This window comes from Panthera leo, chromosome F3 (genome assembly GCF_018350215.1).
Source record: "Panthera leo isolate Ple1 chromosome F3, P.leo_Ple1_pat1.1, whole genome shotgun sequence".
NCBI lineage: Eukaryota > Metazoa > Chordata > Mammalia > Carnivora > Felidae > Panthera > Panthera leo.
This window is the reverse complement of record NC_056696.1, coordinates 16,102,328-16,129,761: the sequence shown is the minus strand read 5'-3', so window position 1 is coordinate 16,129,761 and position 27,434 is coordinate 16,102,328. Positions and strand designations below refer to the sequence as shown.

At 38.7% G+C, this 27,434-nt stretch overlaps 1 protein-coding gene across 5 annotated transcripts in view; it reads left to right on the top strand.

Moving 5' to 3' along the window:
• Window positions 1-27,434, top strand: part of SLC9C2 (solute carrier family 9 member C2 (putative)) — an 86,571-nt gene that overhangs the window by 6,874 nt on the left and 52,263 nt on the right. For all 5 annotated transcript variants that reach the window (XM_042925504.1, XM_042925503.1, XM_042925500.1 and 2 more), the window contains 6 exons: window positions 3,522-3,687; window positions 11,353-11,469; window positions 12,814-12,975; window positions 17,813-17,912; window positions 21,260-21,403; window positions 23,818-23,986. In XM_042925504.1, coding sequence (XP_042781438.1) covers window positions 3,522-3,687; window positions 11,353-11,469; window positions 12,814-12,975; window positions 17,813-17,912; window positions 21,260-21,403; window positions 23,818-23,986 — 858 coding nt within the window. The remainder of the gene's footprint in view (window positions 1-3,521; window positions 3,688-11,352; window positions 11,470-12,813; window positions 12,976-17,812; window positions 17,913-21,259; window positions 21,404-23,817; window positions 23,987-27,434) is intronic.

The following is a 27,434-nucleotide window of genomic DNA, read 5'->3' as shown; positions in this document are numbered from 1 at the left end:
CCTATCTAAAATTTTTACTATACTTTTTTCTTTGACCTGTTGATTTTTTTTTCCTTCATGTGTGGAAGAATTTTACTTGTTTGTTTATTTATTTGTTATTGAAGTGTAGTTGACATATAATATTAATTTCAGTATATCACAGTGAGTTAACAATCACGTACATATGAAATGCTCACCATGATGAGTGTAGTTACCATCTGTCATTCTACAAAGTTATTACAATATTAATGACTATCTTCATTATGCTGTACTTTTATCCCTGTCACTTACTTATTTTATAACTGAAAGCTTGTACCTCTTTGGCCCCTTCGGCTATTTTGCCCACATCCTCCAGCCCTCTGGTAATCCTCTGTTTGTTCTCTGTGTTATTGAGTCTATTTCTGGTTTTTGTTTATTTATTTATTTACTTTGTTTTTTAGATTCCACACATAAATGAAATCATATGGTATTTGTCTTTTTCTGACTGACTAATTTCACTTAGTGTAATAGGTGCATCCATGTTGTTGCAAATGGCAAGATTTCATTGTTTTATGGCCGTGTCTCTATATAAATGCCACATCTTCTTTATCCAACTTATCTATCGATGGACATTTAGGTTGCCTGCATATCTTGGCTCTTATAAATAATGCTGCAGTAAGGAGGGATGCATATATCTTTTTGAATTAGTGTTTTGTTTTCTTTGGATAAATACCTAGAAGTGGGATTACTGGATCTTATGGTACTTCTAGTTTTAGTTTTTTGAGGAATCTCCATACTGTTTTCCACAGTGGCTGCACCAATTTCCATTCCTACCAACAGCACAAGAGGGTTCCCTCTTCTCTACATCCTTGTGAACACTTATCCATTTCTTGCCTTTTTGATACTCGCCATTCTGACAGGTGTGAGGTGATAGCTTATTGTGGTTTTGATCTGCATTTCCCTGGTGACTTGTTATGTTGTCTTTCATGTGTCTGTTATAAGCCATCAATATGTCTTCTTTGGAAAAAAATCTATTCAGGTCCTCTGCCCATTTTTAATTGGATTATTTGTTTTTAACCCATTAATTACTTAGAAGTTATTTTAAAATTTCCAAATATGGTCTTTTATCGTTATTTCTTTTATCACATTATGACTAGAGAATGTGTTTTGTATATCAACTCTTGTGGTTTGTGGAGATGTGCTTTGTGGCCTAGTACCTCACTTTTCCAAAATGTTCTTTGCTTTACAAGAATATACATTCTCCCATTGTTGAGTGCAGGGGTCTAAATTAGTTCAGTAGATTATTTTGTTTATTATGAAGTCTGGTTTCTATATCTTTGCCAGTGTTGTTTTTCAATTTAATATAACAAGCTTCCATTATAACTATGGATTTATCAATTTCTGCTTGCAATTCTGCTGGTTTTTACTTTATGTAAGTAGAAACTCTGTTATTAAGTGCCTACAAGGATTATTATTTTCCTAGTTAATTTTTTCCCATTATTTAGCTACCCTTTTATCCTAAATAATGCTCTTTGCCTTACATCAATTTCATCTGGTATTACTGTAGTTATACCAGCTTTCTTTTGCTTAGTATTTTCCTGATATAATTTTCCCATTCTTCCACTTATAAGATTTTGATGTCCTTATGTCTAGATTTTTTTTGATAATATATACTTAGATTTTGTTATTTTATCCATGTTGAGAATCTCTGCTGTTTTACCAGGCACCCGGGTGACTCAGTCAGTTGGTGTCTGACCTTGGCTCACGTCATGATCTCAAAGTTTGTGGATTCAAGCTGGTGTCCGGCTTCAGAGCCTAGAGCCTGCTTTGGATTCTGTGTCTCCCACTTTCTCTGCCCCTCCCCCACTTGCACTCTGTCTCTGTCTCTCTCTCAATAATAAATATTTAAAAAAAATTAAAAACTAGCTTAATATTTATTGTGATTAAAAATAGATTTAGAGGGGCAAAATATTTTAACAGATTTGTGGCACCAAGGAAGATTGGATGGAAAACAGTGTTTGGAAATATGTTCCACACTGTTAAGCCATTGGAGAAATACAAATTAAAACCACAGTGAGGTACCACTACATACCTATTAGAATGGCAACAGCAGAAACAATAACAAGCCTGATGATAGCAAGTGCTGGTGAGAATGCATGAAAATGCAAAATGGTACAGCCGCTTTGGAGAACGGTTTGGGAGTTTCTTACCGAGTTAAACATACACTTGCCATATGACCCAGTAATTCTACTTCTGTGTATTTACTGAAGTGAAATGAAAGCTTATGTTTACACTAAAACCTCTGTGTGAATCTTTGTAGCAGCCTTTTTCATAATCTGAAAAGTCTAGAAAGACCTCAAATGTTCCTCAGCTAGTGAATGAATGAGCACATTGTGATACATCTTACCATAGAATATCACCCAGCAACGAAAAAGGAACAGAGCTTTAATAGACACAACATAGAATTTCAAATGTCTTAGCCAAAAGAGGGAAACCAGACTCAAAAGGCTACCTATTGTATAATTCCATTCATAGACCTTCCTTCTAGCAAAGCCAAAAGAGTATGTTTGGAGAACAGATCACTTGTTGCCAGGCACTGGGGATAGGGAAAGAAATTAAGTACAAAGGAGGAGCCTAAGGACAATTTTTTTTTTTTTTAAGGTGATGGATCTGTTCTGTTTCTTAATTGTGGTCATGGTCACATGACTGCATGCATCTGTCAAGACACCTATAACTCCACATCAAAAGAATGAATTTCACTGCATGTGAATTAAAAATAAGTTAAAAAATCAAAAGAAATCGATTTGGGTTTATTTCTCACATGTAGTTTTGTACTTTGCATTTGCCATGCTTCACCTTTGCTTCTCCTTCAGCCTTCTCAATCAAGTTGAGTCGGTTTTCGTTATTCTTTAATTCCTTCTTCTTGTTTAAGAGTTTTACATTGTTTCTATTTCTGAGGCAGACACTGCTAATTGCCCATCTGATATGCATTCTCTCTTTCTCTCATTAACAGAAACTTACTGGATTTTGCTTGGTATAGTGGTGGGCCCAGTGTGAAATATTCTGTTTCTCAGCAAGTGGTAGCTATGTAGCCTCAGAAAATAGTGTGGCTAATGAAATGTGCACAAAAGTTTGTTGAATGAAGCTTCTAGAAAGCCCTTAATAAGAGGGCCAAATCAGCTGGCATGTGGTTTTTGCCCTTTGTTTTTACCTTTCTTTCTGCGTGGAGCCCTGCAGATCAACACCAAGGAAACCAGGAAATGTTTTACACAGAAGCAGGAAACATTTGCATTCCATTTTAAGAACATTTTGATGTTGGGAACTATTAAGCCGGAATGACAACAAGAAAGATTAGTGAATTGTTCTTGTAACAGTAAAATAGAATCTCTTTTGTTTGGAAGGGATGGTTTCTTTGAGGCAGGTAACCCTGAATACCTTTCAAAGTTATTTTTTAGAGTAACTGTACAAAATGCATAACCAAGGTCTGATTCTTACCTAAGTAAATGTAGTCGTGCCATCTTTAAATGTCAAATCTAATACTGTGTTATGAATTGGTTTCACAGGTCTTCCTAACAGGATTAATAAGCTTTGTTGTGGCATTCATCGTAATTGGATACGTAGTTCTGAGATTCAATGAAGAGTCATGGGATTTGCAATCTTGCCTACTCTTTAGCATGACCCTTGGCATTACAGATCCTATTTTTTCTGTGAATTCACTGAAAACTATTGGTATGTCAGATTTATTTCTCTCTCTTACATTTAAAAAAAATTTTTAAATATGAAATGTATTGTCAATTTACATTGAAGATATGAGGATAAATTATTTTTCTTTGGATCTTGTTTTGTTTTTGTTTTTTGCACAAATTGTGCATCTGGCAAGTAGATATTTATGCTATTTTTCTTGGCGATGGGGCATTGATGGGCTTGGAAGATGCAATGCAAATAAGGCAATCCAAGATCTGGGATAAATACACCAATTGTAATCTCAAAGGATTTTGTTCAAGACGAAAAGTAACCTTTCTAGAAGGTGATGAAAATTAGCATTCTTATTCCATTCCACTGAATTCTAACCCTCAAGGTAGAAACTCTGCCATACCCCCAGTGAAACTCTTCTGAGGCCTTACTGTCTGTTGTTAGAACTGCCTCCCTTTTGGACCAGCTAACGGTAAGCAGGTAGTGGAAGGGTGTGTAGTTTATTTAAAAGATCTTACTATGAGTAAGATCATAGTTTGGCAAACATGTTCAATAATAGCTTAGTCCTGGGGCACCTGGGTGGCTCAGTTGGTTAAGTATCTGACTCTTGGTTTCGGCTCAGGACCTTCTGAATCGTGAGATGGAGCCCCAGCATCGGGTTCTGCATGGACAGTGTGGAGCCTGACCCTCTCCTGCTTGCATGCTCTCTCTCTCTCTCTCTCAAAATAAATAAACTTAAAAAAAAAAAAGTAATAGCTTATTCCCAAGAGGGTTTGGGGACCTTCAGTACTTCCCCTCTTATTTGGTAAAAGATGATTTCACTTGGAAATATCCCCCTGTTGTCATGTTTTATTAACACAGCAGTAAAAAACATGAAATGGTTAGGTGCTCTGGTTTCAGTTTTTGACGAAGAAATATTTTCCTAACCAATTTTAAGGTATTGGTTATATTTAATGGAAATATATTGCCTTATGATTGGAACTGGAAACCTCCAACCAATCCGATAAGTGATATTCCCAATTTTACACCCATTTACACCTGCTATTGGGAGAACATCGATTTTTAAGGTGGGAATACCCTAAATTGTCATATTTCTCGAAGAGTCTGATCCTGTCCTCTTTTCTTTCTCTCTCTCTATTTTCTTGAGAGGGAGAGAGAGACAGAACACGAGCAGTGGAGGGCCAGAGAGAGAGGGGGACACAGAATTCAAAGTAGGCTCCAGGCTCCAAGCTGTCAGCACAGAGCCCGACGCTGGACTTGACCTCATGAACCTTGAGATCATGACCTGAGCCGAAGCTGGACTCTTAACCAGCTGAGCCACCCAGGCGCTCCTTTTTCTCTCTCTATTTTCTAAGTACAATCTTTTTTTCTATTTTTCCTTTACTTGTCTTTCTCTTTCAGCCATTTGTATTTCCCAATTGTTTTATTCACCTCATTTTTTCCCTGCTCCCTTTTCTGAAACTCTTGACTGTAAGTGCCTATAACAAACTATAAACTTTAATTATTTACTGCAGTTTCTATATTCAATTTTTTTCCAAAAAAGAAGTATAATAGAAAGTCTTCTATTTCTTTTTTTTTAATTTTTAAAATTTATTTTTATTTTTATTTTTTGCGAGAGAGAGCACACACACGCACAAATGGGGTAGGAACAGAGAGAAGGAGAGAGAGAATACCAAGCAGGCTCCACGCTGTGTGTGTAGCCTGACACAGGGTTCAACCTCACAACTTTGAGATCATGATCTGAGCCAAAATCAAGAGTCAAATGCTTTAATCAACTGGGCTACCCAGGTACCCTGAAAGTCTTCTATTTTTTAAAAAGAAAAACTAGTGAGGGTATTTGGCTCTTAGTTAATATTTTCTTTATGTCATTAATGCTCAAGGTGGTGCATGGGTTTTGGATCCAATAACAATTTTTCCTAATAAGACAAATTTGACTCATTTTTTTTGGGGGGGGAATAAATATCACTCTTGCTTATTTATGGTTTTGGCAGAGTCACCATATAGGCAATATATGTGAATTGGATAAATGGTTCTTTCTTCAAAACAGTTTACTTGTAATTGTCATAGTAATTTTTTAAGGAAAAATATTTTCTTCCATATGCCTAAAATTATCGTAATATACAAAACTAGTTCCTACAATGCAAATAGTGCTTCTTTTGATGTGATACCCTTGGGTACTGTAAACCCTGCACAGTCTGGGTGGCCTGACCTGTTGGAAAAAGTAGTGGATATTCACATGCAAGTGAAAAGGAACTTGTCTGTTCATTACCTGTTTGAAAAGAATGCATTGGGCTCAAACAATTTTTACTTTGAAACAAATCTGGAAATTTACAACACAGGACACAAAAGATATTGGAAAGGATGCAGAGAAAGGGGAACATTTTTGTCCTGTTAGTGGGAATGCAAACTGGTGCAGCCACTCTGGAAAACAGTATGGAGTTTTCTCAAAAAGTTAAAAATAGAACCACCCTACAATGCAGCAATTCCATTACTTGGTATTTATCCAAAGGATATAAAAATGCTGATTTGAAAGGGCACATGCACCCTGTGTTTATAGCAGCATTATCAACAATAGCCAAATTATGCGAAGAACCCAAATGTCCATCAACTAGGTAAAGATGTAAGATATAGATATCATGGAACATTACTCAGCCACCAGAAAGAATCTTTCCATTTGCAACAATGTGGATGGAGCTAGACTATATTATGCTAAGTGAAATAAGTCAGTCAGAGAAAGACAAATACCATGTGATTTTACTCATGTGGAATTTAAGAAACAAAATGGATGAACATAGGGGAAAGAACATAGAGGGAGGCAAACCATAAGAGACTCTTAACCGTAGAGAACAAACTGAGGGTTGCTGGAGCGGAGGTGGGTGGGGGGAAGAGCCAAATTGGGGATGGGTATTAAGGAGGGCATTTGTTGGGATGAACGCTGGGTGTTATATATAAGTGATGAATTGCTAAATTCTACTCCTGAAACTAATATTACACTATATGTTAACTAAAATTTAAATAAAAACATGAAATATTTTTAAAAAACCCAAAAAGCAAATCTGAAATAGGACTTTGTAAAGGAATAAAATACAAGGTTTTGGTATGATCTCAATTGAGTAAAAATTTATACACTTAGAAAAAGACTTCAACATTAAGGTTGTATCTGAGCTGTGAAACTGTTATGTGGCTTTTGTTTTATTCTTTCCTTTTTCACATTTTTCAGTGAATTAGTGAGTATAAGTTCTACATTATGAGGGAGTAATTCTTGTGGTATTTTGCCATTAAACACAACTACAAGGCAAATTCAATGCTTCATACTTCAGACCTTTCATTTTACTTGTTCCAGGTTGGGTTCCTGAATTTGAGGGAAGGATAAAAGGATTTCATGAGCAGCTAAATCAAATGTGCTAATAATCTCTAAATCTGTTTTGCCAGCATTTTTTTGTGGCTTCTGTCACAGTCAAAGCTAGCAACAAGTAGTAAACTGAATATTGGTTAGCAACCCTCTTGGGAGCTTCCCAGGTGCAGTTTGAAACTGACCCCCGTATGCAGACGGGAGGGAGAGACTGAAGAAAGAGGCAGGTTGGTAGGTTTTTATAAGCAGAAGAAACTTACATACAAGGCTTGTCTTGGGTAGCAACAAGATGAAAGCATCCCTGCCCCTGCACTCCACATCTTAAAATGTATGTATTGGCCTCAACAGAGTCCAGTCATGTACGCTGTGCGGGGGTTCTGAACACCCATCACTATCTCAAGGCCGTGTCCTTGGATCAGCCTCTGGGAGCAGGAAAGGCAAGTGGAGCTCACATTCCACTTGCTGAGGAGGGGCTGAGGAGCCTCTAATCACCCAGGTCCAAGTCAGCAGGTCAACTGCCAGTCATATCTTCGTTCCCCAACAACGAGAGGATTATAACTTATCTTGCCATTTGCTTTCTTTATTGGCTACAATAATGAAGCAAGAAGAACAGAAATAAACAGCCTGAATACATTGATCCACAGGCAGACACTGACTAATTAGAAATTCTGTATAATCCTGTATATCCTATCATTCAGGAGACTTTGGGAAAGATGGATAGAATCTGAATATTCTGATGTTTCATATCCTCAGATCAAACACTGGAAAGCAGAGATTTTCTTTCTTTCAAACTACATATAGTATTCTAGAAATAATAATAATAAAAAAAATAATAATAATACCCCAGCTATATATATTTAATTATTATGTGTTTCAAAAACACCAAAAGAAAAAAATTAGAATTTTAATCAGATCCAGTTCTGTCTGGATTTTTTAAAAAAGTGTCACTGTGATCATTTTGAATTTGATGCAATGGGATTATATTAAACAGATGCTTTTAGAAAATATGTAGTTTTGCAATCCTTTCTATATCAATTTTTAATTATATTAGGATGCATAATGTACTATTGTGTGTCATATGTTCTTAAATTTGGGGGTTATGCCAGCTCCACAAACTCATCAGGAACACCGGGTCTCTCTGTTTATATATTCCTGTGGATATGGGGAAGGAAAACTCTTGAAGGAGCAGAGGGAACAACCCCTTTCATGTTTGTCACAGCCAGAGTGGAAAAACTTCATAATTCATGGGACATCAAGTAGAGGCCTTAGTAGCAGGGAAATTTTCCTTTAAACTAAAGGCTGCTCTGGTACTCTGTAGCAAAGCCTAAAAGCAAGTTATAAAAGGTTAAGCTATTTCCAAGTAATAACTGCTCTAGAACAAAAAATATTTATAGGAATACAAAAATATACAGCACCTAATAAGGTAAAATATACACTTCTGTCATGTGTAATAAAAAATTAGCATGCATGCAAAGGAGCAGGAAAATATGAGTCATAAAAAGTACAAAATAATACGTAGAAACAGATGCAGTAATGAGGCAGATGGTAGAATTACTAGATACAAACATTAAAGCAGTTATTGTAACTCTATTCTGTAGATTCAAAAAATTAGAGGAAGGATTAAGGCTGGGGTAAAACTTACTCCTGTCATCTTGTGAGAGCCCATTGTTAAATAATCACAAACTTTGCAAGCCAGTTGTTAAACCATCAATAACTTCAAATTGGCTATGATGGAAGTGTTTATACATGGAATTGGCAAATGCTACAAATCAGGTGTTTTTGTTTTTGTTTTAATTTTGGAGAGGTGGTTTATCAGCATACCACTGGTAGATATAAAAAAAGACCTAAATCAAACTTCTAGAGATGAAAAACACAATACCTAAGGCAAAAATTCCACTGGATGGAAGTAGATTAGACACTGTAAAAGAAGTATTAGTGAACTTGAAGGGGCAGCAATAGAAACTATCCAAAACAAAGCACATGGAGAAAATAAGTGAAAAGAACATTAGTGAACCGTGGGACAACTTCAAGTGGTTTGATATACAAGTCCCCAAAAAAGAGGAGAGAGAGTGGGAGAAACAAAAAAATACTTGAAGAAATAATGGATGAAAAATTCTGAATCAAGAAGCTCAACCTACATGAACCCAAGAAACATAAAACTACACTACGACATATAAAAATCAAGTTCCTAAAAATATCTTAAAGGCAGACAGAAGGGGAGACACATTATATACAGAGGAACAAAAATAATAATGACTTCTTTTCAGAAACAATGCAAATGAGAAGATGGTGGAACAACGTTTTTAAAGTACTAAAATAAAAACTTAGAATCCTCAGTGGAAATATATTTGAAAAGCAAAGGTAAAATACCTTCTTAAACATACTGAAACTAAAAGAATTTATCATTAGCAGATCCTCACTATTAAAAGATGATAAAGGAAGTCAGGAAGAATGAAACTGGTACCAAATAGAAATTTGGATCTACATAAAGGAATGAAAAGCCCTGTAATTGGTAAACATATGGGAAAATATTTTTTTCATCTTTTTATTTTTATTTTTATTAGAAAATTTTTTTCTAATGTTTATTCATTTATTTGAGAGACAGAGAGAGACAGAGCATGAGTGGGGGAGGGACAGAGAGAGAGAGAGAGAGAGAGAGAGAGAGGGAGACACAGAATCTGAAGCAGGCTCTGGGCTCTGAGCTGTCAGCACAGAGCCTGGTGTGGGGCTCAAACTCACGAACCTGTAGATCATGACCTGAGCCAAGTCGGCCGCTTAACTGACTGAGCCACCCAGGTGCCCCTGACTTTTTTTCCTTATTTTTAAATCTATTTAAAGTATAATATCTAAAGCCACAATGATAGCAATCTACCTTGGGTTTTATTTCTCTGCTCCTCCATTGTTTGTGTGTGGCTTCTACTCTCAGGATCACAAGTTGGCTGCTAAAGTTCCAGTCATCACACGCACATTTCAGGCAAGGAGAAGAGGAAACGGGCAAGGGACAGAGAGAGATGCTTCTTTCAACCAAGTCACTTCTCCCTCCAAGAAATTTCCCCAGAGTCCAACTTGGTAACTTCCACTTATATCTCAGTGGCTACTCTTTGAAGCCCAGGATGTGAGGGGAAATGGTCATTTTGCTGAACACAGTGCCACCCTGGATAAAACCAGTTTTGTTACCAAGAACAGAGGATGGATACTGGTTGGGCGAGTACCAGTCACTATCACCCTACTCATAAGTTGTGTATCACTAAGCAATTAATTTGATTATATTTTCCATTAAACTTAACTACTTGTGGATGCTAAGTGCCAATAAGATTTTGTACTGAATTAAAATTTTTTAAAAACAACTTTTTTGAAATATAATCCATGTACCATAAAATTTATCCTTCTAAAGTGTACACTTCAGTGATCTATAATATATTTACAGAGTTATACAACCATCATCACCATCTAATTTTAGAACTTTTTTTTTTTGAGAGAGAGAGCACACGAGCAGGGGAGAGGGGCCAAGGGAGAGAGAGAGAGAGAGAGAGAGACGGTCTTAAGCAGGCTCCACACTGGGTGTGATCTCATGACTGTGAGGTGAAATCCAGAGTCAGACACCTAACTGACTGAGGTACCCAGACACCCCTGGAGCAGTTTTATCACCATCAAAGAAATCTCCTGGCCATTAGCAGTCACATCTAATTCCCCTATTCCAAGCCCCTGGCAACCAACCACTAATCTACTTTCTGTCTATAGATTTGCCTATTCTGGACATTTCATACAAGTCAAACCATACAATATGTGTTTCTTGTGTTTGTCTTCTCTCCCTTTTTATAATGTTTTCAAGGTTCATCCATGCTGTAACATGTATCAATCAGTACTTCCTTCTTTTCTGTGGCTGAATAATTTGATTGACTATTACAGATAATGCTGCTATGAACATTCATGTAAAATTGTGTGGACGTAGGTTTTCAATTCTCTTGAGCATATGTCTAGAAGTAGAATCGCTGGGCCATCCTTTGTACTTATTTCTAAAATGTGATTTTTGTGGAGTCGAATGACTTCTGTTTATTCAAACTAAATATTGTGTCACGCTGAGAAGTACTTTGTCTCATTCTAAAACTCAAGCATGGTTTGAGGCCATGGACACTTCAGAGACTGCTCTTGTCATGTTCCCTTGTCGTTGGAGATATAAAAAAAAGCACATGGAGAAATTAAAAATGGTGATTGCCTTACAGGCCCATCCCAGTCATGGCTGTTTTCTTTTTGTCAGCATATTCCTTCTCTTTTATTTTTGTGTTTCCTGTGCAAGAGCATCATTTTCATGTACCAAATTAAATTACATTTTATATTTCCTTTTCCAGGCATTTCCAAAATGTATACTGATATCATAAGAGGAGAATCAATGATAATTTGTGGCTTCACATCCATACTTTTTGGACTTTTTCGGAACAACTTACTCCACATTTCCATACTTAGAGGTAAGAGCATTTATTTTCCTGTGAATATTTTCTAAGATGTGAGTGCATTATTAAAAATTGTTCATTTATTTATGTTGAGAAAGAGAGAGTAAGTGTGCATGAGAGAGAGGGGCAGAGAGAGAGAGAGGGAGAGAGAGAGAGAATCCCAGGCAGTTTCCACATTGTCAGCACAGAGCCCAACGTGGACCTTGATCTCAAAGGTCTCAGTGAGGTCATGACCTGAGCTGAAATCAAGAGTTGGACGCTTAACTGACTGAGCCACCCAGGTGCCCCTCCTCTGCATATTTTCTAAAATCATTCTTCTATGATGCATTTCAATTCACACCAAAGTTAAAATACATTCAAGATGTCTTAACTTTACTGCATTCTCTATATTTTACTTTTGGACCAGTTGAAATAGCATATATCAGATAACAAGAAAATAATTACCATATATATGTTTTCTTGGACAGTATGGGGGAAAGAATGGTAAAAAAAATGATTTAGTTTCTCTCCCCACCACACACACATCATCTGGCGCAAAGTAACTGCTTTCCTGGATCAATCTGGATCTCAGTGAGTGGATGTTAAGAATTGATTAGGGGCACCTGGGTGCCTTAGTGGGTAGAGCATCTGACTCTTGATCTCAGGGTCATGAATTCAAGCCCCACGTTGGTGTGGAGCCTACTTAAAAAAAGAAAAAAAAATGGACTTGATCCTGGATTTGAGCCTGAGGGTGAAGGCAGAATGTGATAGTTTTAGGAGGAGAGAGGTGCTAAAAGGAGAAAGAAATATTGGTGATAAAGAGGGGTGTGCAGTGCTTCTCAGTGGGGAGCTATAGGCATTTGGGGTGGGACAATCTTTGTTATTTAGGACTGACCTTGGCATTGTCTGACACCCGCTCGCTGACTGCCATTGTTGCCCCCAGTTTTGGTGACTACAGAAAATTTCTCTTCTCCATTTCCCAAATGCCCTTGGGCTGGGGGTCACAAATGGACTTCAGATTGGTGGGGACCCTGGACACGATTTGCTTGGCCCTAATATAGTGTGTAAACAGTTTGAATTTGGATGTTTTTTTGGTCAGAGATTCACTTTCTAGTTTGTTACAGGCTTTTCACTTGCCTGGCTTCTGAGGACATTTGAGTCTGCTCTTCCTGGATAAGCAAACCTCAAGCTACAGACCATTAGGGAAATGTCCCCAGAAAGACTGTTTTACCAGGCTTTCCTGAAACTCCCACTTGCTGAAGGACAAGGTCCCCATTCAAAATCTCAAAAGCAAACCAAAGCACATAGACCCATCTGCCATCAATGAAAGAAACGAAAGTTACAGTTCAACTTCTGTTCTTTCTTACTTTCTTTTTCTAGACTTACATGTAATCACGGGCCTCTGCTTGGGCATCTTTGGAAGCATAATATGTGGATATTCGTGTGCAAGAATCATTCAGTTTATATTGACTGACCTCTTTAGCAATACACTAACTAGTGTCATTCTTTGCATTTCAATGGTGTACCTGACTTTCTACGTTGGTAAGGCAGAAACAAATACAAAAAAATGCTGCCCTCAAAGTGAATTTTATGTACTTTTCTTCTTCGTTGATCTTGAATCCTTTGCTTCTTCCTAACTGCTTCCCCCTTGTTGCAGCCCCTCTGTGCATCTTGTCATGTTATTCTTCTGCTACTTCTAGCTCTTGCCTACTCTCTCTTAACATCTCCTTAATTTCAACCTCACGTCCCTTCCCTTTGCATTATTTCTCTATGTAATTACTCTCTTGCTCTTTTTTTTTTAATTAAAAAATGTTTATTTATTTTGAGAGAGAGAGTAAGCAAGGGAGGTGCAGAGAGAGAGAGAATCCCAAGCAGGCTCTGCACTGTCAGCGCAGAGCCCAGCTAAGGGCTCAAATCCACCAACCACGAGATCATGACTGGGCCAAAATCAAGAGTTGGACACTTAATTGCCTGAGCCACCCAGGCACCCCTCTCTTGTTCTTTTTGAACTCCACCTTTTGACCTTACATTTAGTCATTGGCAGTCCCCTGGAATCAGCTCAGTGCTGATTCCTGCTCTGACCCTTAGCAACCCATCTCTAAAATGAGAGAACCAGGAGAGATGCTCCTGAGGTCTTTGCAGCTCAGCTGCCTTTCATTCCATGGGCTTCACAACGAGGGGCCTGTAGGAATGGCGGCCCTCACCAGAGGCTAGGAGGCAGGAGAGTAGAGGGAGAAATCAGGTAGGTATACCTGTATCTGGAAAAGAAGCAGGAAAGTAGAATAATCGTAGGAGTCAAAGTGCCTAACTGGTAGACCTGCAATAATTTGCTAGCTTAGTCCAGAAGATTGGCAATTAAGGATTTTTACCAGCCTGATTGAGCTAACCAGTCCCCAAGAGCCATAGCAACTGCATCGAAACAGTCAAATCCTGCTTCTGCTCTCACCCCACATAGCGGGGCAACTCACACCCATGAAAGACCTCAAGCATCAAAAGCTTAATTACTCTTGTCATCTCCAGTTACCTAAAAGCTCTGCTTCCGCTCTAGGTAGATTGCCACCTGGGACTTGCTTACTGCCCTGAATCAGTAAAAGTACAGAAGGCATTCACTGAATGGTCATTTCCTTCAGATTCCTAATTTTCTTTATTTTTTTTCTTCTCCCTGTGAAACTTTTATGGATGCCTTAAATATCTGGAGAAAAAAATTTTAAAAATTGATGTGGAAGCTGTCTCTTTTTCATCTTTTTATTTATTCTCTTTTCTGTGTTCTCCCAGCCAACCCCAGTGCTTCCTATATGCCTGAAAGTAATTTGACACATGTTGGTTGAATACACTGATACTAGCCCTTGAAGCGTTTTGGAGTTAGGCAGACTTGCATTCAACCCCCACCTTCACAGTTTATTAGCTTGCTGACCTTGGAATATTACTTAACCTCTCTAAGCTTTAGTTAGTTTCCTTATCTATAAAAGTGATATAGAAACACCTAACCTGTAGGGGTACTCTTGGCACTAACAAGATAATGTATGTCCGATGACTTGCTCATGCTGATAGGCTGGAGACAGCTCTTAGCCGCTTGCGAGAGCTGACTGTACACATCTCTTTCACAGCTCTGTTCAGGTGACATCATGTTGAAATTGGTCATATTGCGAGTATTTACACCATGGAAACTGGCCGACACTGTCCATCAGGGACTTTTAAAAACTTGTTTAACCTCCGGAGAGCTGCTTTTAAACATTTACTAGCTCACCACTGAACTCAAGTTCGGGCAGCTAACAAACGTTGGTTCCCTTCCACTTTCCTTCTGAAAGAGGGAGGTGCTTCTGGTCAGTGCTTGGGAGGCCTGGACTAGATTGTCCCTTTCAGTCTCAGGAGAAGCCACTGCTGACGGAGCCTTGATGTTGGACCTGTGGCCTCGGGAACTTGTGAGGCAATAAATTCCTGTTGCTTAAGATAGTTTGTGGAACTCTTTTTCAGCAGCGCCAGGAAACCGATATTCTCCCTCCTCCATTGCACTTTCCTCTGCTTCAGGGATTAAAAAACCACTTTGGGTGGTCCTTTACTCTTATGTTTAATTATTTCAGTGATAGACATGTTATCACGAGAAGTTCCATTGCCAGAAATTCCATTGCTAAACACAGATAAAATTCTAATGCACACACTCTCCAATGTTACATTTCTGTTATGTTATCTAATTTTGTTTTTTTTTCCCCCTTTCACTAATGTACACTCAGTCAACAGGCTAAAGCCCAGGGAGCCTCTGATTGAGGTTACAATGTCACCTCTTTGAGCACATACAGTAATTTCCATTTTTGTCTCTGTTGTGTTCAGTTCATGAAACCTGGACTTGTATAAAAATATTCATTCTTTTCCATGAAACAAAACAAAACAAAAAACAAAACAAATGGCACAGACATTGCCTCACAAAAGGCACAATGCTTCTGGAACATTGTTGGTTCACAGGTAGTGCAGTTGGAAATATTCATATATCAGCCCATGGAAGAAAGTTTGAATTTAGGACAGAAAAGGCACTTTAAGAGTCAGTGTATAATTCATGAAACATGGTAGGTTTTATAAAAGCCAGAGGTGTACCAAGAGAGGGGCTTAATCTAAGCATGAGGAATATTATATCAAGTGATGTTATTCACAATTTCCGGGGAATGAAGATAATAAAGAGCAGACAACATTTAAAGTTTCATTGTTTCAAAACTCTCTACAAACAATGCATCTCCTTCTTGCCTGTGCTGATGCTCTCCAGTGTCTCTTTGTATAGTCATTGGTCTAGATTATAAAGGCCCTCTGTCATCATCCAAATATATTTTAGTTAGAAATACATCCAGTCTTGAATCCTGGTGCTTTTAGGGAAAAAAAATTTCCCTTTGATTCTCCTTTTAGGGGGACATTCACTTTTTCTAAACCAGAGAGAGGAAGAGAGAGACAAAGATTGAGAGAGCCACTTGTCCACAGCGTCAGTTCTCTGTGGTAGTTTTTTCCATTGAGTCAGAAAAACATTGAGTTCCATATGACTACTGGGGTTCGTGCTGATGAAAATTACTTTCTTTATTACATGGTCCATGATTTTCCCCCCCTTCAGAACACTTAGAATATTATTGAATATAATAGCATTTGTAATTTTGTAAAAATGTCACCTAATTATAAAAGTAATGCATGTTTATTGTAGAATTTTGGAAAAATTATGATAAGTCAAAGAAAAAAAATCACCAATAAACCTATGTTATAAATTAGACTATGGATACATTTTGGTATATGTCCTCAGCCTTTAAAAAATACATATAAACACACATACATATATTAATGTATGCATTCATACCATGTAATCCTATAACATTGGGATTATATGAAATAAGATGACATCAGTTTTAAATTTTTTTCATGTTTATTTATTTTTGAGAGAGAGACAGAGCATGAGCGGGGGACGGGCAGAGAGAGGGAGACAGAGAATCGGAAGCAGGCTCCAGGTTCTGAGCTGTCAGCACAGAGCCCGATGCAGGGCTCGAACTCACAAACTGCGAGATCATGACCTGAGCTGAAGTCGGTCACTCAACCGACTGAGCCACCCAGGCGTCCCAATGACATCAGTTTTAAATAACGTCATTTACTGGTTTCCTCATAGCAGACGTTGTCTCCAAGTACTGTCTATTACTGAGAAAGATGAGCTTTAAAATCCAGTAATACTGGAGCACCTGGGTGGCTCAGTTGGTTTTGGCTCAAGTCATGATCTCACGGTTCGTGGGATTGAGCCCCTCGTGGTCTGTCAGCACAGAGCTTGCTTGGGATTCTCTCTCTCTCCCTCTCTGTGCCCCTCCCCTGCTCATGCTCTCTCTCTCACTCTCAAAATAAATAAATAAACTTTTAAAAATAAAATATAACAAAATACAGTAATACTAATTATGGGACAGGGGAACTAAGATTTTGAGAGACAATTTCCCTTTCAGCACACTTCTGAGCACTACTGGTTTTACTGTCATTTGTTATTCATATTATATCAGTTAGATAAGAAGGTAAAAAGAAATCTGGGGTGCCTGGGTGGTTCAGTCGGTTGAGCATCCGACTTCGACTCAGGTCATGATCTGGTGGTTCATGGGTTTGAGCCTGTGTTGGGCTCTGTGCTGACAGCTCAGAGCCTGGAGCCTGCTTCAGATTCTGTGTCTCTGTCTCTCTGGGCCCCTCCCTCGCTCATTTTCTCTCTCTCTCTCTCTCTCTCTCTCTCTCTCTCAAAAATAAACGTTAAAAAAAAAAAAGAAATCTAAAGTGGACTGAAGTGATTAGATACACCAAAGGAATAATAAAATCCTCTTCAAATAAACAGTATTAATTTACTAAGCAGTAAAGCGGATGTATAAAAACAATGGCATAATAATAGTGACTATCATATATATATACTTTTTTTTATTTAAAGAGGTGCCAAGCAATTTTCATGTTATTTAATTTAATCCTCACAACAACTCTATGAGGTATTATTCTCTTAAACCCATTTTACAGATGCAGGGGTGCTAATAGAGGAAAAGGAGGTCACATTCTCAGAGCAGTCAGGTCTGCCTTGCTCCAAAGTGCTTCAAATTTCTGTCTATTATTTATCAGGCATCCATTCATTTACATATTATCTATGGCTGCTTCTGCACTATAGCCGCTGAACTGAGTAGTTGCAACGGGGACCATGTGGTCCACAAAGACTAAATATTTACTATATGGTCCTTTACAAAAAAGTTTGCTGACTCCTAATCTACAGGATTAGGCCAATCCCTTGAGGCAATTTTCCAAGAAATAGGACTCTTCAGTTTCTCACCAATTCTTCTCAAGATAAAGTACCTCCGTGTGCAGATTTGAATGCAACTAATTTTGTTCACTTTTTTCTCTCCAGTGGAATCTTTGGGAATGTCAGGAATGATTGCGTTAGTCACTGTAGGACTGAATTTAGATTCCTTAAGCTTTAAACCGAGGATTGAGTTAACAATTACTAAGTAAGTCTCCTATTGTATACTTGGTATAGATATCTTAGAAGTTTAGTGCTTAAGTGGTTCTGCCTTCTTGGACACATTTCATAACTTTTTTCACCTTTTTCTTTTTAAATTCATTACCAGTTATATTTGAAAGAACTTAAGGTACCAACAATTGTTGACATCGACACGTTTAACAAAAAAGACTACAAACGGCATGAAGCAAAAATTGGCAAATTTTAAAGGAGAAATAGACAAACATTATATCTGAGATTTTTAAAAAAATTTTTATTTTTTAAAATTTACATCCAAATTAGTTAGTATATAGTGCAACAATGATTTCAGGAGTAGATTCCTTAATGCCCCTGACCCATTTAACCCATCCCCCCTCCCACACCTCCTCCAGTAACCTTCTGTTTGTTTTCCATATTTATGAGTCTTTTATACTTTGTCCCCCTCCCTGTTTTTATATAATTTTTATTTCCCTTCCCTTATTTTCATCTGTTTTGTCTCTTAAAGCCCTCATATGAGTGAAGTCATATGATACTTGTCTTTCTCTGACTGACTAATTTCACTTAGCATAATTCCCTCTAGTTCCATCCATGTAGTTGCAAATGGCAAGATTTCATTCTTTTTGATTGCCGAGTAATACTCCATTGTGTGTATGTATATATATATATATATATATGTATACATCTGTATATATCTGTGTGTATATATATATATATATATATATATATATATATATATATATACCACATCTTCTTTATCCATTCATCCATCGATGGGCATTTGGGCTCTTTCCATACTTTGGCTATTGTTGATAGTGCTGCTATAAACATTGGGGTTCATGTGTCCCTTTGAAACAGCACACCTGTATCCCTTGGATAAATACCTAGTAGTGCAACTGCTGGGTCGTAGGGGAGTTCTATTTTTATTTTTTTGAGGAACCTCCATACTATTTTCCAGAGTGGCTTAACCAGCTTGCATTCCCATCGATTGATATTCTTTTTATGAATAACGTTTCCGTGGCTCAGAAGCTGTGGTCATTTTATACATAACTCTTTGATAAAAAAAAAATTTACTTTGGATTGTGGGAAGTTTAAAAAAGACTGCATTCCTTTGTTTCCTTCATAAGGTACATGAAAGACAGCATCCTAATATGGGAAGAGCTGGGAAAGAAAAGTGGCAGAAAGATGCAACACTAGCAAAACTCTTACTTGCCTTTTACATTTGGTAATGCAAGGTGTCATATGAACATCTCTGGATGGAGGGAAAAACCATTTGCTTGTCTTCTCAGATAAATGAATTAGTCTGTCTCTGAGAGACTATGCTAAATTACAGGATTGTTTCAGAGCTATTTCACACCAAGTCATAGCCTAGTGTGGATCGAATGAAAGCAAATGTTAAAATAAGAAAAATAAGCCATAATTTTGAGTTTTCCCATGAAGATTCTTTAAAAAACTTTAAAAATGTTTTTAAATATCTATTTTTGAGAGAGAGAGTGTGAGCAGGGGAGGGGCAGAGAGAGAGGGAGACACAGAATCTGCAGCAAGCTCCAGCCTCTGGGCTGTCAGCACAGAGCCCGATGTGGGACTCGAACCCACAAACTGTGAGATCATGACCTGAGCCAGTCAGATGCTCAACCGACTGAGCCACCCAGGGGCCCCAGATTCTCTCTCTCTTTTGTTTTTTTAAATGTAGAGGACTATCCATTGTTCTGAAATTATGGCTTGCCTACATTTTTGGTGTTTAAATGTTCATTCTTTTATGAAATCCCACTGATAGAAGAAGGTACTTATTTTTAGAAAAATAACTTCACTTGGAAAAAAAAAATTGGCACCTGTAACTCTTCTAATTTTGTGTTAGGTGAATGACACTTAACTGGTCTTTAGAATCCAGAAGCTTGGGAATAAATAGTTCACAGAACATACACTTTTTGTCTGAATTTGGACATTTTCCTGAGCTCAGTCATACTGTCAGTATCATTATAAATTACTCATTATGATTCATTTAATTGTTTATTATTGAACCTATTAAACCAATCTTTTCTTAATGTTTACCGTAACCTGGACATTGTATCTTAGGTTTGAGGCTTTGTAACTGAGTCCCTTCTCAGAATGCACTCATTGTTAAGTGGTGGGCATGTTTCTGTAAGAAGCTAGTAAGCGTGAATAATTTTATATATTTATTGGGATCCTACTATATGTAAGGCAGTTTTTTAGGTTCCATGGAGACATTTGAACAAGTTTTCTACTCAGTTATTCCATCATTTCTGAATTTCAGAAAACTAAGCTTTGGGGTTAGAGGTCCCCCTCATACCCTTCCTTTCTCTGAGTTCTAAATCTGATGAATCAAGAGCTGGGAATGAGAGAATCAGACCATCTACTTAATTGGGGAAATGCAGTGTTAGAGAACATGGTTTCCATCTGCAGCCCAAATGAGGCTTCCTAATGCTTCTTTCCAAGTGTAGATCTTGAGACCCACCTCGAGGGAGACTGGTTTGTGGAACAGACCCACTTGCCTAGTTAGCTGAAAGGGAAAGTCCCAATGGAGGGAGGCCCAAGAGCAAGTGGAACTTGACATCTGCCTGTAGAAGTCAAACCTGGCTTGAATGCAGACATGTTACCGCACGGAACCAGAACAGGCCTGTGCCTTAACCACTGTGTTCTAGTCTGCTCAGTAAGAATCTTGGGGAGCGGGGCTAGGTGTGTGGCTGTTTGGGAAGCAATAAGGGGGATTCTAAGTCACTTGTCTGCTTCTGAACTATGGTGGTATAGAGAATTGGCACTGTAGGAATTCAAAGGAGGATCACTTCCAACGAGAGTGCTTAGGATGAAGAACACAGGATTCGAATTAGCCTTACAAGATTTTTAGGAATTCAGTAGATGGGAAAGCAGACTGGAGAGACTTTCAAGGTAAGAGACTTTCAAGAAAATCATGAAGGGAGAAATCCTGCAGAGGGCACTGAAGTGATCCAGTCAGCTATCGAAAAGTCAAGGTTAACCAGGTGGTTCTGGGTTCAGCTGTGGCAGCCCCAACAGTTTGATATGATGCCGGCTAATCTTGGCAAAACTGCCCCATCACCAACCGGAAGAGGGGGTGGAGATTCTTAATATTATGCCTTGCTTTTACTATTCTCCTATGAGAGGCAGCCCATGGGCATTGGTGTGATGAGGGTATTGGAGAATATGGAGCTAGGTGTATTTTAATTCCAACAAAATACTTTTAAATGTTGACTGCAACAGTGATGGAGGCAAGGACCTCTGCTAAGACAAGCATCATAGAATGTGATACATGCTTTTATGTGCAAAGGCAACTATCTTAAAAACACCTGGCTTAAAACGTGATTTATTTTCCATTCATCCTAGGTTCCTAATAATGTTTTCAACTGTATACCAACATTTAATATATACTTTCTTTGGCATTGTAATTGGATGTGGACAAAACAAGTATTTGGGATTTCACAGTATGGTTTTCATGTTCATTTTATTTACAACAGTGAATTTTGTAAGGTAGGAATTATATTTTAAAGTTTGCTTACTGGACTTAGGTTCTTCAGCCCAGAATAAGAATTGCCCACTGGTGAGGGCAACAAGAACTCTTTGGATGTAGAGTCAGAAAACCCATGTTGTTGTCAAGGCCCAGACAATAACTTGCTATGCGATTGGGGGAAGTCTGTTTACTTTTCCAGGTCCCATCTGGAAAATGAGAAGGGGCTGTGGTATCAGCACAACTCATGAACTTTATAGAGATGAAAATTCATGGGCCATCTCAATGTACTGAATTGCATCTCTGGAGATGAGATCCAGGAAGCCATTTCAACATGTTTGTTAATGGTTGAACAACACTGGACCTTATTAATGGCTCCTAACATTTTTGTTGACTTTCATCCTCATTTATTATCACCTATAGCTATGATAAAGCCATTTGTTAAGCCCTTACCATGTACATTATGCCATTAATACTAATACAACCTTATGAAGTAGGTGTTATTGCATCATTGCACAGATGAAGCCCAGAGAGGTTAAAAAGTTGCCTAGAGTTGCCCATCTTGAAGTGCAGAATTGGGGTTTAAACTTGACCCCCAGTAGCACATTTTCTTTCGAACACCATTGCCCACTCATGATGGTCATGTCTTCAATAAGAATTCATGACAGTGTCTCTGAAAACATTGTCATTCCCACTCAGGACAGGCCTGGCCAACGAGCTTACTTTATAAGATGTTCTCATGGGACCTTGCTTTTGCTGACTCTGAGGTCACTGCACGCCACTCAGTCACTCTCACACGGAAGGATGTGTATGCAATTTGTTTCTTTCTACCATGGAGGCTTATGTGCCAGTTGAGATTGGTCACAGAAAATGAAGAAAGATAAATGGCTTTTTGAACCTTTGTTTGACTCAGCTGCACATCTGGCATCTCATTTCATTTCATAAACACTAGGAAATGAGAATTTTATAGATGAAGAAACTGGCCAACAAAGGCCAAGTACCTTGCCCAAAGTCAAGTGGCTAGGGAGTACTAGAGATCTTGTGGGAAATTATGGTTCCACCTCCCCAGAGGAAAGGCTTTAATGGAAGGAGTCAACCTAAGGGGACCTCAACGTATGGGTCAGCTTTCCATAAGAGACTTGTTGAGAAAAACATTTTAGAGGATGTGCCAAACTAAGGCCCCTTACATAATTACATAAGACATAATTATTGCTAACATGTTTTGAGTGCTGACCACATTCGAAATATCATTCTAAGCCCTATGAATGTTGCCCCATGTAATTGAAACTTCACAATAATCCTTTGAGGCAAGTACAATTATTATTATTTATTATCTCCACTTTACAGATGAAATTGAGGCTTAGAGAGGTTAAAGAACTTAAGTTTACATGGTTAGTGAAAGAAGCTTAAATTTGAACCCTGGTAGATTGACTCCAGAGCCTTTGCGACACTGCCTTTCTGGTTTTGGTATCAGGCAGTGATATGAGTTGTTCCATTTTGGCTGGACTCAATGGTATTTCAGAGAAAGATCATTTAGTAAGGCTGAAAAGTTTGGTAAGAATTGCTTTGCAAAAAGCTTGAATGGAAGGCCGAGGGGTTTACCCAAATTCATTATATACATTATAGATGGTAATAGCAGATTTTCTGTTTCTCAGTGATAGGAATTCTCTAAACTATCTTGTGAAATTCCCAGCTGAGTAACTGATACACAATATATTTTTTGAGTCTAAGAACATGTCAGTTTTATTTCTGCTGAAATCTCATTTGAAGGATAGTACTGATATTCTTTTGGTGAAGATCCCCTAAAGATAGATTCTACATTTTTGATACAGAGTCTTATAGAAAAATTATTGGTAGACACTTGTGGTGAGCATAGCATAAGAATAGAGTTGTTGGATCACTATGTTGATAGTGGGTCAACTATTCTCAAATTAAAAAAAAAAAAAGAAAAGAAAAATGATCTGTAGAGAAATAGGCACCGATTGAAATTATTTATGTGACATTTAATTTATGATTCTCATGGAAGCTCAAGAAAAATTTGATTAAGCTAAGTTTATTAATGTGCCTACAATAATAATTACTTTTCGGCCATCATCTGTGTGTCCTCTTGGCCTCATTTCTGATCTAGTCATGGTCTTCCAGGGAATAGATGAGCTTGTCAACGTTATTTGAAGAAATTTCTCTCAGAAATACACTACCCAAATCCAAATAGTATATTAAAACTTCCAGCACTGTTTTTTGAGACTTGAGTATTATCTGAAAAACTTAGACAGTAGATTTGGTTCATCCCAGAAAAGTTGAACAATTTATCAATAAACTGAATTATTTTCTCTTTCCTGAAAAAAATTTCTATGAAATTTAGTTTTTAGTAGTGTCAACCATGAATAACATTAATACATAAGGTGTGACTTAAAAAAAAATGTTTTTCTCTCCACAGATTGCTTACTATTGTGTTAGTGAGCCCTCTTCTGATGCGTGTAAATTATGACTATAACTGGAGATGGGGAATTGTTATAGCATGGTCTGGAATTAAAGGAGTTTTTAGTTTACTCTTGGCTCCTGAAATTCATAATCTGGCTGATCAAAAAATAGAATCACCACAAATGGTAGGAAAAATCATCTCATAATATTTATTCATTTTGTTTATTTTGTAGCACTTGTCATAGTACCCAATAATAAAGTTAACCATTTACAAATTTTTTTAGTTTAAATTCCAGTTAGTTAACATACTGTGTAATATTAGTTTCAGGCGTACAATTTAGTGATTCAACGCTTCCATACAATTCCCAGGGCTCATCACAAGTGCACTCCTTAATCCCCATCACCTATTTTACCTATTTTCTCTCTTCTGTTCAGCTTCCTTGCTTTCCATTATTTTGTCTTCTTTATCACTTATTTGTTTCTCTACTTCTTCCAGCTTTGTGTTCATTGCATCAAGCCTGTTTCCAATCTCAGTTATTAAATTTTTCATTTCTGACAGTTTCTTTTTTAACTCTTTTGTCTCTGTGGTAAGGGTCTCCCTGAAGTCTTTCCATTCTTTTCTCATAAGAGTATACTTATGATTGTTGCTATGAATTCTCGATCAGGCATGTTACTTACATCTGTTTTATTTCACTGTCTTCTTCTCTGTGTTAGAAAAGCCAGTTTCCTGCTCCTGAGAGTAATGGCTTTATGAAGAAGAGGTCATATAGTGTCCAGGGCCTGTCACTTTCCGGGGTGTCTGTGGTGCATGTTGCGTGAGCTCTGCTGTTGTGTTTTGGCTGCTCTATCCTTCGGGTCAGCTGTCTGCAGAGGCTCTCCTTGCCCGCAGTGGCCACTCTTTGGTCCTTGGTCAGAGTGTGGTGAGTTTTAACTACATGTGCTCTGGTCTGCTTGTTAAATAATACCTGGTACTGCTTCCAGTAGAACCGAAGCCCTGTAGAACTCTCTGATCAGGAGACATGGTGTGGGCAGGGGTTTCTGCTGGTCTTCTGGGGAAGGGGCTGGCTAAGCTGGCACTGAGGCAAGCTTGATCAAGAAGGGCAGTCCCACCAGAATGCACAGGTGTGGGACTTGGTGTAAGCAGTTAGGCAGCCCTGTGGGTGCTACTTTGCTTCCTGCAGGTGGCTCTGTGTTTAAGATGAGGGGCAGGGAAGGGAAATGGTTCCAACCAGCTCCTTTGTCCTCAGAGAGGCATCTCCATGATATCTGCCTCTCAGGGAAGCACACTGAGAAGAGTGAATAATTTCCCCACTGTCTGCTCCAGGCGTTTTTCAGATCACTGTTTCTGCATCATCTGCCCCAGTTAGTTTGCCTGCCTTCTCTCTGGGAGTAGGGCAACATCTTCAGGGCACAATCCCAGTCAAGGCCACTGATCTTTCAAACTCCATTCTTCAAGCCCCACTGATTGCAAGAACTCACAAAAAGTAGCCCCTTATGTTTTCCCAGCCAATGGTTTTGGGGAAGTGTTTTCCTTGTGCATTCCCCTGTGTGCTCCTCTCTCTCTCTCTCTCTCTTTCTCTCTCTCTCTCTCCTTTGTCTGTGACCAGGGCTCCCTCCCCTCCACAGCACTTGTGATCCATTTCTCCTCCAAACCACATCTCCGTACTTCCTACCTTCCTCAGTGTGGCTTCTTCTCTCCAGAGTTTTAGTTATGGAGTTCATTCTGTCAGTCTTCAGGTTGATTTCTGGAGTCTTAGAATGATTTGATAGTTACATAGTTATGTTCGTGGGGTGAGACAAGCCTAGGGTCCTCTTCCTCCACCATCTTTTCTCCCTTCTCCTTAGGTTAACCTAATTAAAAAAAATTTTTTTTTAACGTTTATTCATTTTTGAGAGACAGAGAGAGACAGAGCATGAGTAGGGAAGGGACAGAGAGAAAGGGAGACACAGAATCTGGAAGCAGGCTCCAGGCTCTGAGCTGTCAGCACAGAGCCCAACGCAGGGCTCAAACTCACGAACTGCAAGATCATGGCCTGAGCCAAAGTCGGACGCTCAACCGACTGAGCCACCCAGGTGCCCCGAGGTTAACCATTTTTAAAATTAGATTTGAAAAATGCATTCTTTTAAGAAGAAAGGAACTTTCAGAGGAAAGTTTGTTTATGTTGATAGTCTGAAAGGGACCAACAGTGAAGTAATGGTGTAGGATGTGGAAATCAGATGGACTTGGGGTTGAATCCTGGCCCCCTCGTCACAGGCTGGGTGACCTTGGGCAAGTTCTCCAGATTTGTGGAACCTCAATTTCCAGTTGAGGATTGAGATGATACTTAGTAAAGTGTCTGCCACTTAGCAAATGCTCAATAAATGTTACAAACTCTCCCTCAAAGCCAATCTGATAGTGGCAGTGTCTGTGGTACTGAGAATCCAGGGAAGATCCAAAGACCCCAGTACATCTGCTGACAGTGTTAGGGCCCCTTGTTATTTGTAACAGTACTGTGTGAGTTAGCTGGAGAAGTTGCTAGAAATCCCTGGGACACCCTCCTCCCCCACCTCCCAGTCAGATGAATTCCAACCCTGCTTCTGGGAGGGTTGCTTCTGAATAATGTGAATTAAGAACATCTGCCCACCTCCCAAGGAACTTTAATCTGCAGATAAATGTACAGAGTTTCTTGATATTGGCTAATTTCCAGCTCAGGATTTTCTCTTCTTTGTCATTTCCCCCCTGTTCCAGAAGACAATATTTTTAGAATATCTTCTTTGGAGGATCAGTTATCACCCTCTCCATCTTGCATGTAGAGAAATTAGAACAAAGAGAATAGCACGTTAGGGAAAGAACTCAGGTGCCCTAACTCCCAGAAGAAGTGCTTTTTCAAAATGGACTACTATATTCCTCACCATCTTTCCTGAGAATTTGTACTTTATATCTATGGCCATCATCTGGGAATTAATTTGGAGTTCAAACAAACCTGTGATTTTGCAGACTTTGGGTCCTTTCATGCCCCAAAGGAAAAGTATCATAACCAACGTCTGAGCTCCTTCAATTTTCTTTTGTGCAAGGAATTCGCCTAAAACCAAGTCAACGAAATGCTAACTAGCATTTGAGTATCACTTACAGTGTTTTTCAAATCTGTCTGATGTTACATGGATCCCTTTAGCACCACCCCAGACCTATACAATCAGAATCTGCAGGGAAGAAACCTGGAAGTCAGTATCTTTTAGAAGCACTTTCAGTGCTGTTATCAGTCAAGCTTGGGAAACACTCTCCAGAGAACATACTGCTGTTGACTCCATTTTTTAGTGAGGGACACTGAGGCTCAGAGTGGTTAAGTCTACTGACCCCAAATTACATGGCTAATTAAAGTGGTAGAGTCAAGACCAGCAAACGTGGTTGTGTTTCCGCTTCTGTGAGGTGTCTCTCCAGACCCCACCACAGCTCCTGTAGGCTCCGAGCCTCCTGAGCAGCCATAGTAAATGCTGGTGGCAGACACACTTTCCCTTGTCTCCACAGTCACCACTGCTACTCACCATCGGCTGGTGGCTCCCCAACCCTGCAGGCTCCATGGCCGTGTCTGTGATGCCTACCATCCTCCTGGCTTTGTGTGGCTCCTGCTGAAAGCAGCAACAGTGGAGGGCTCT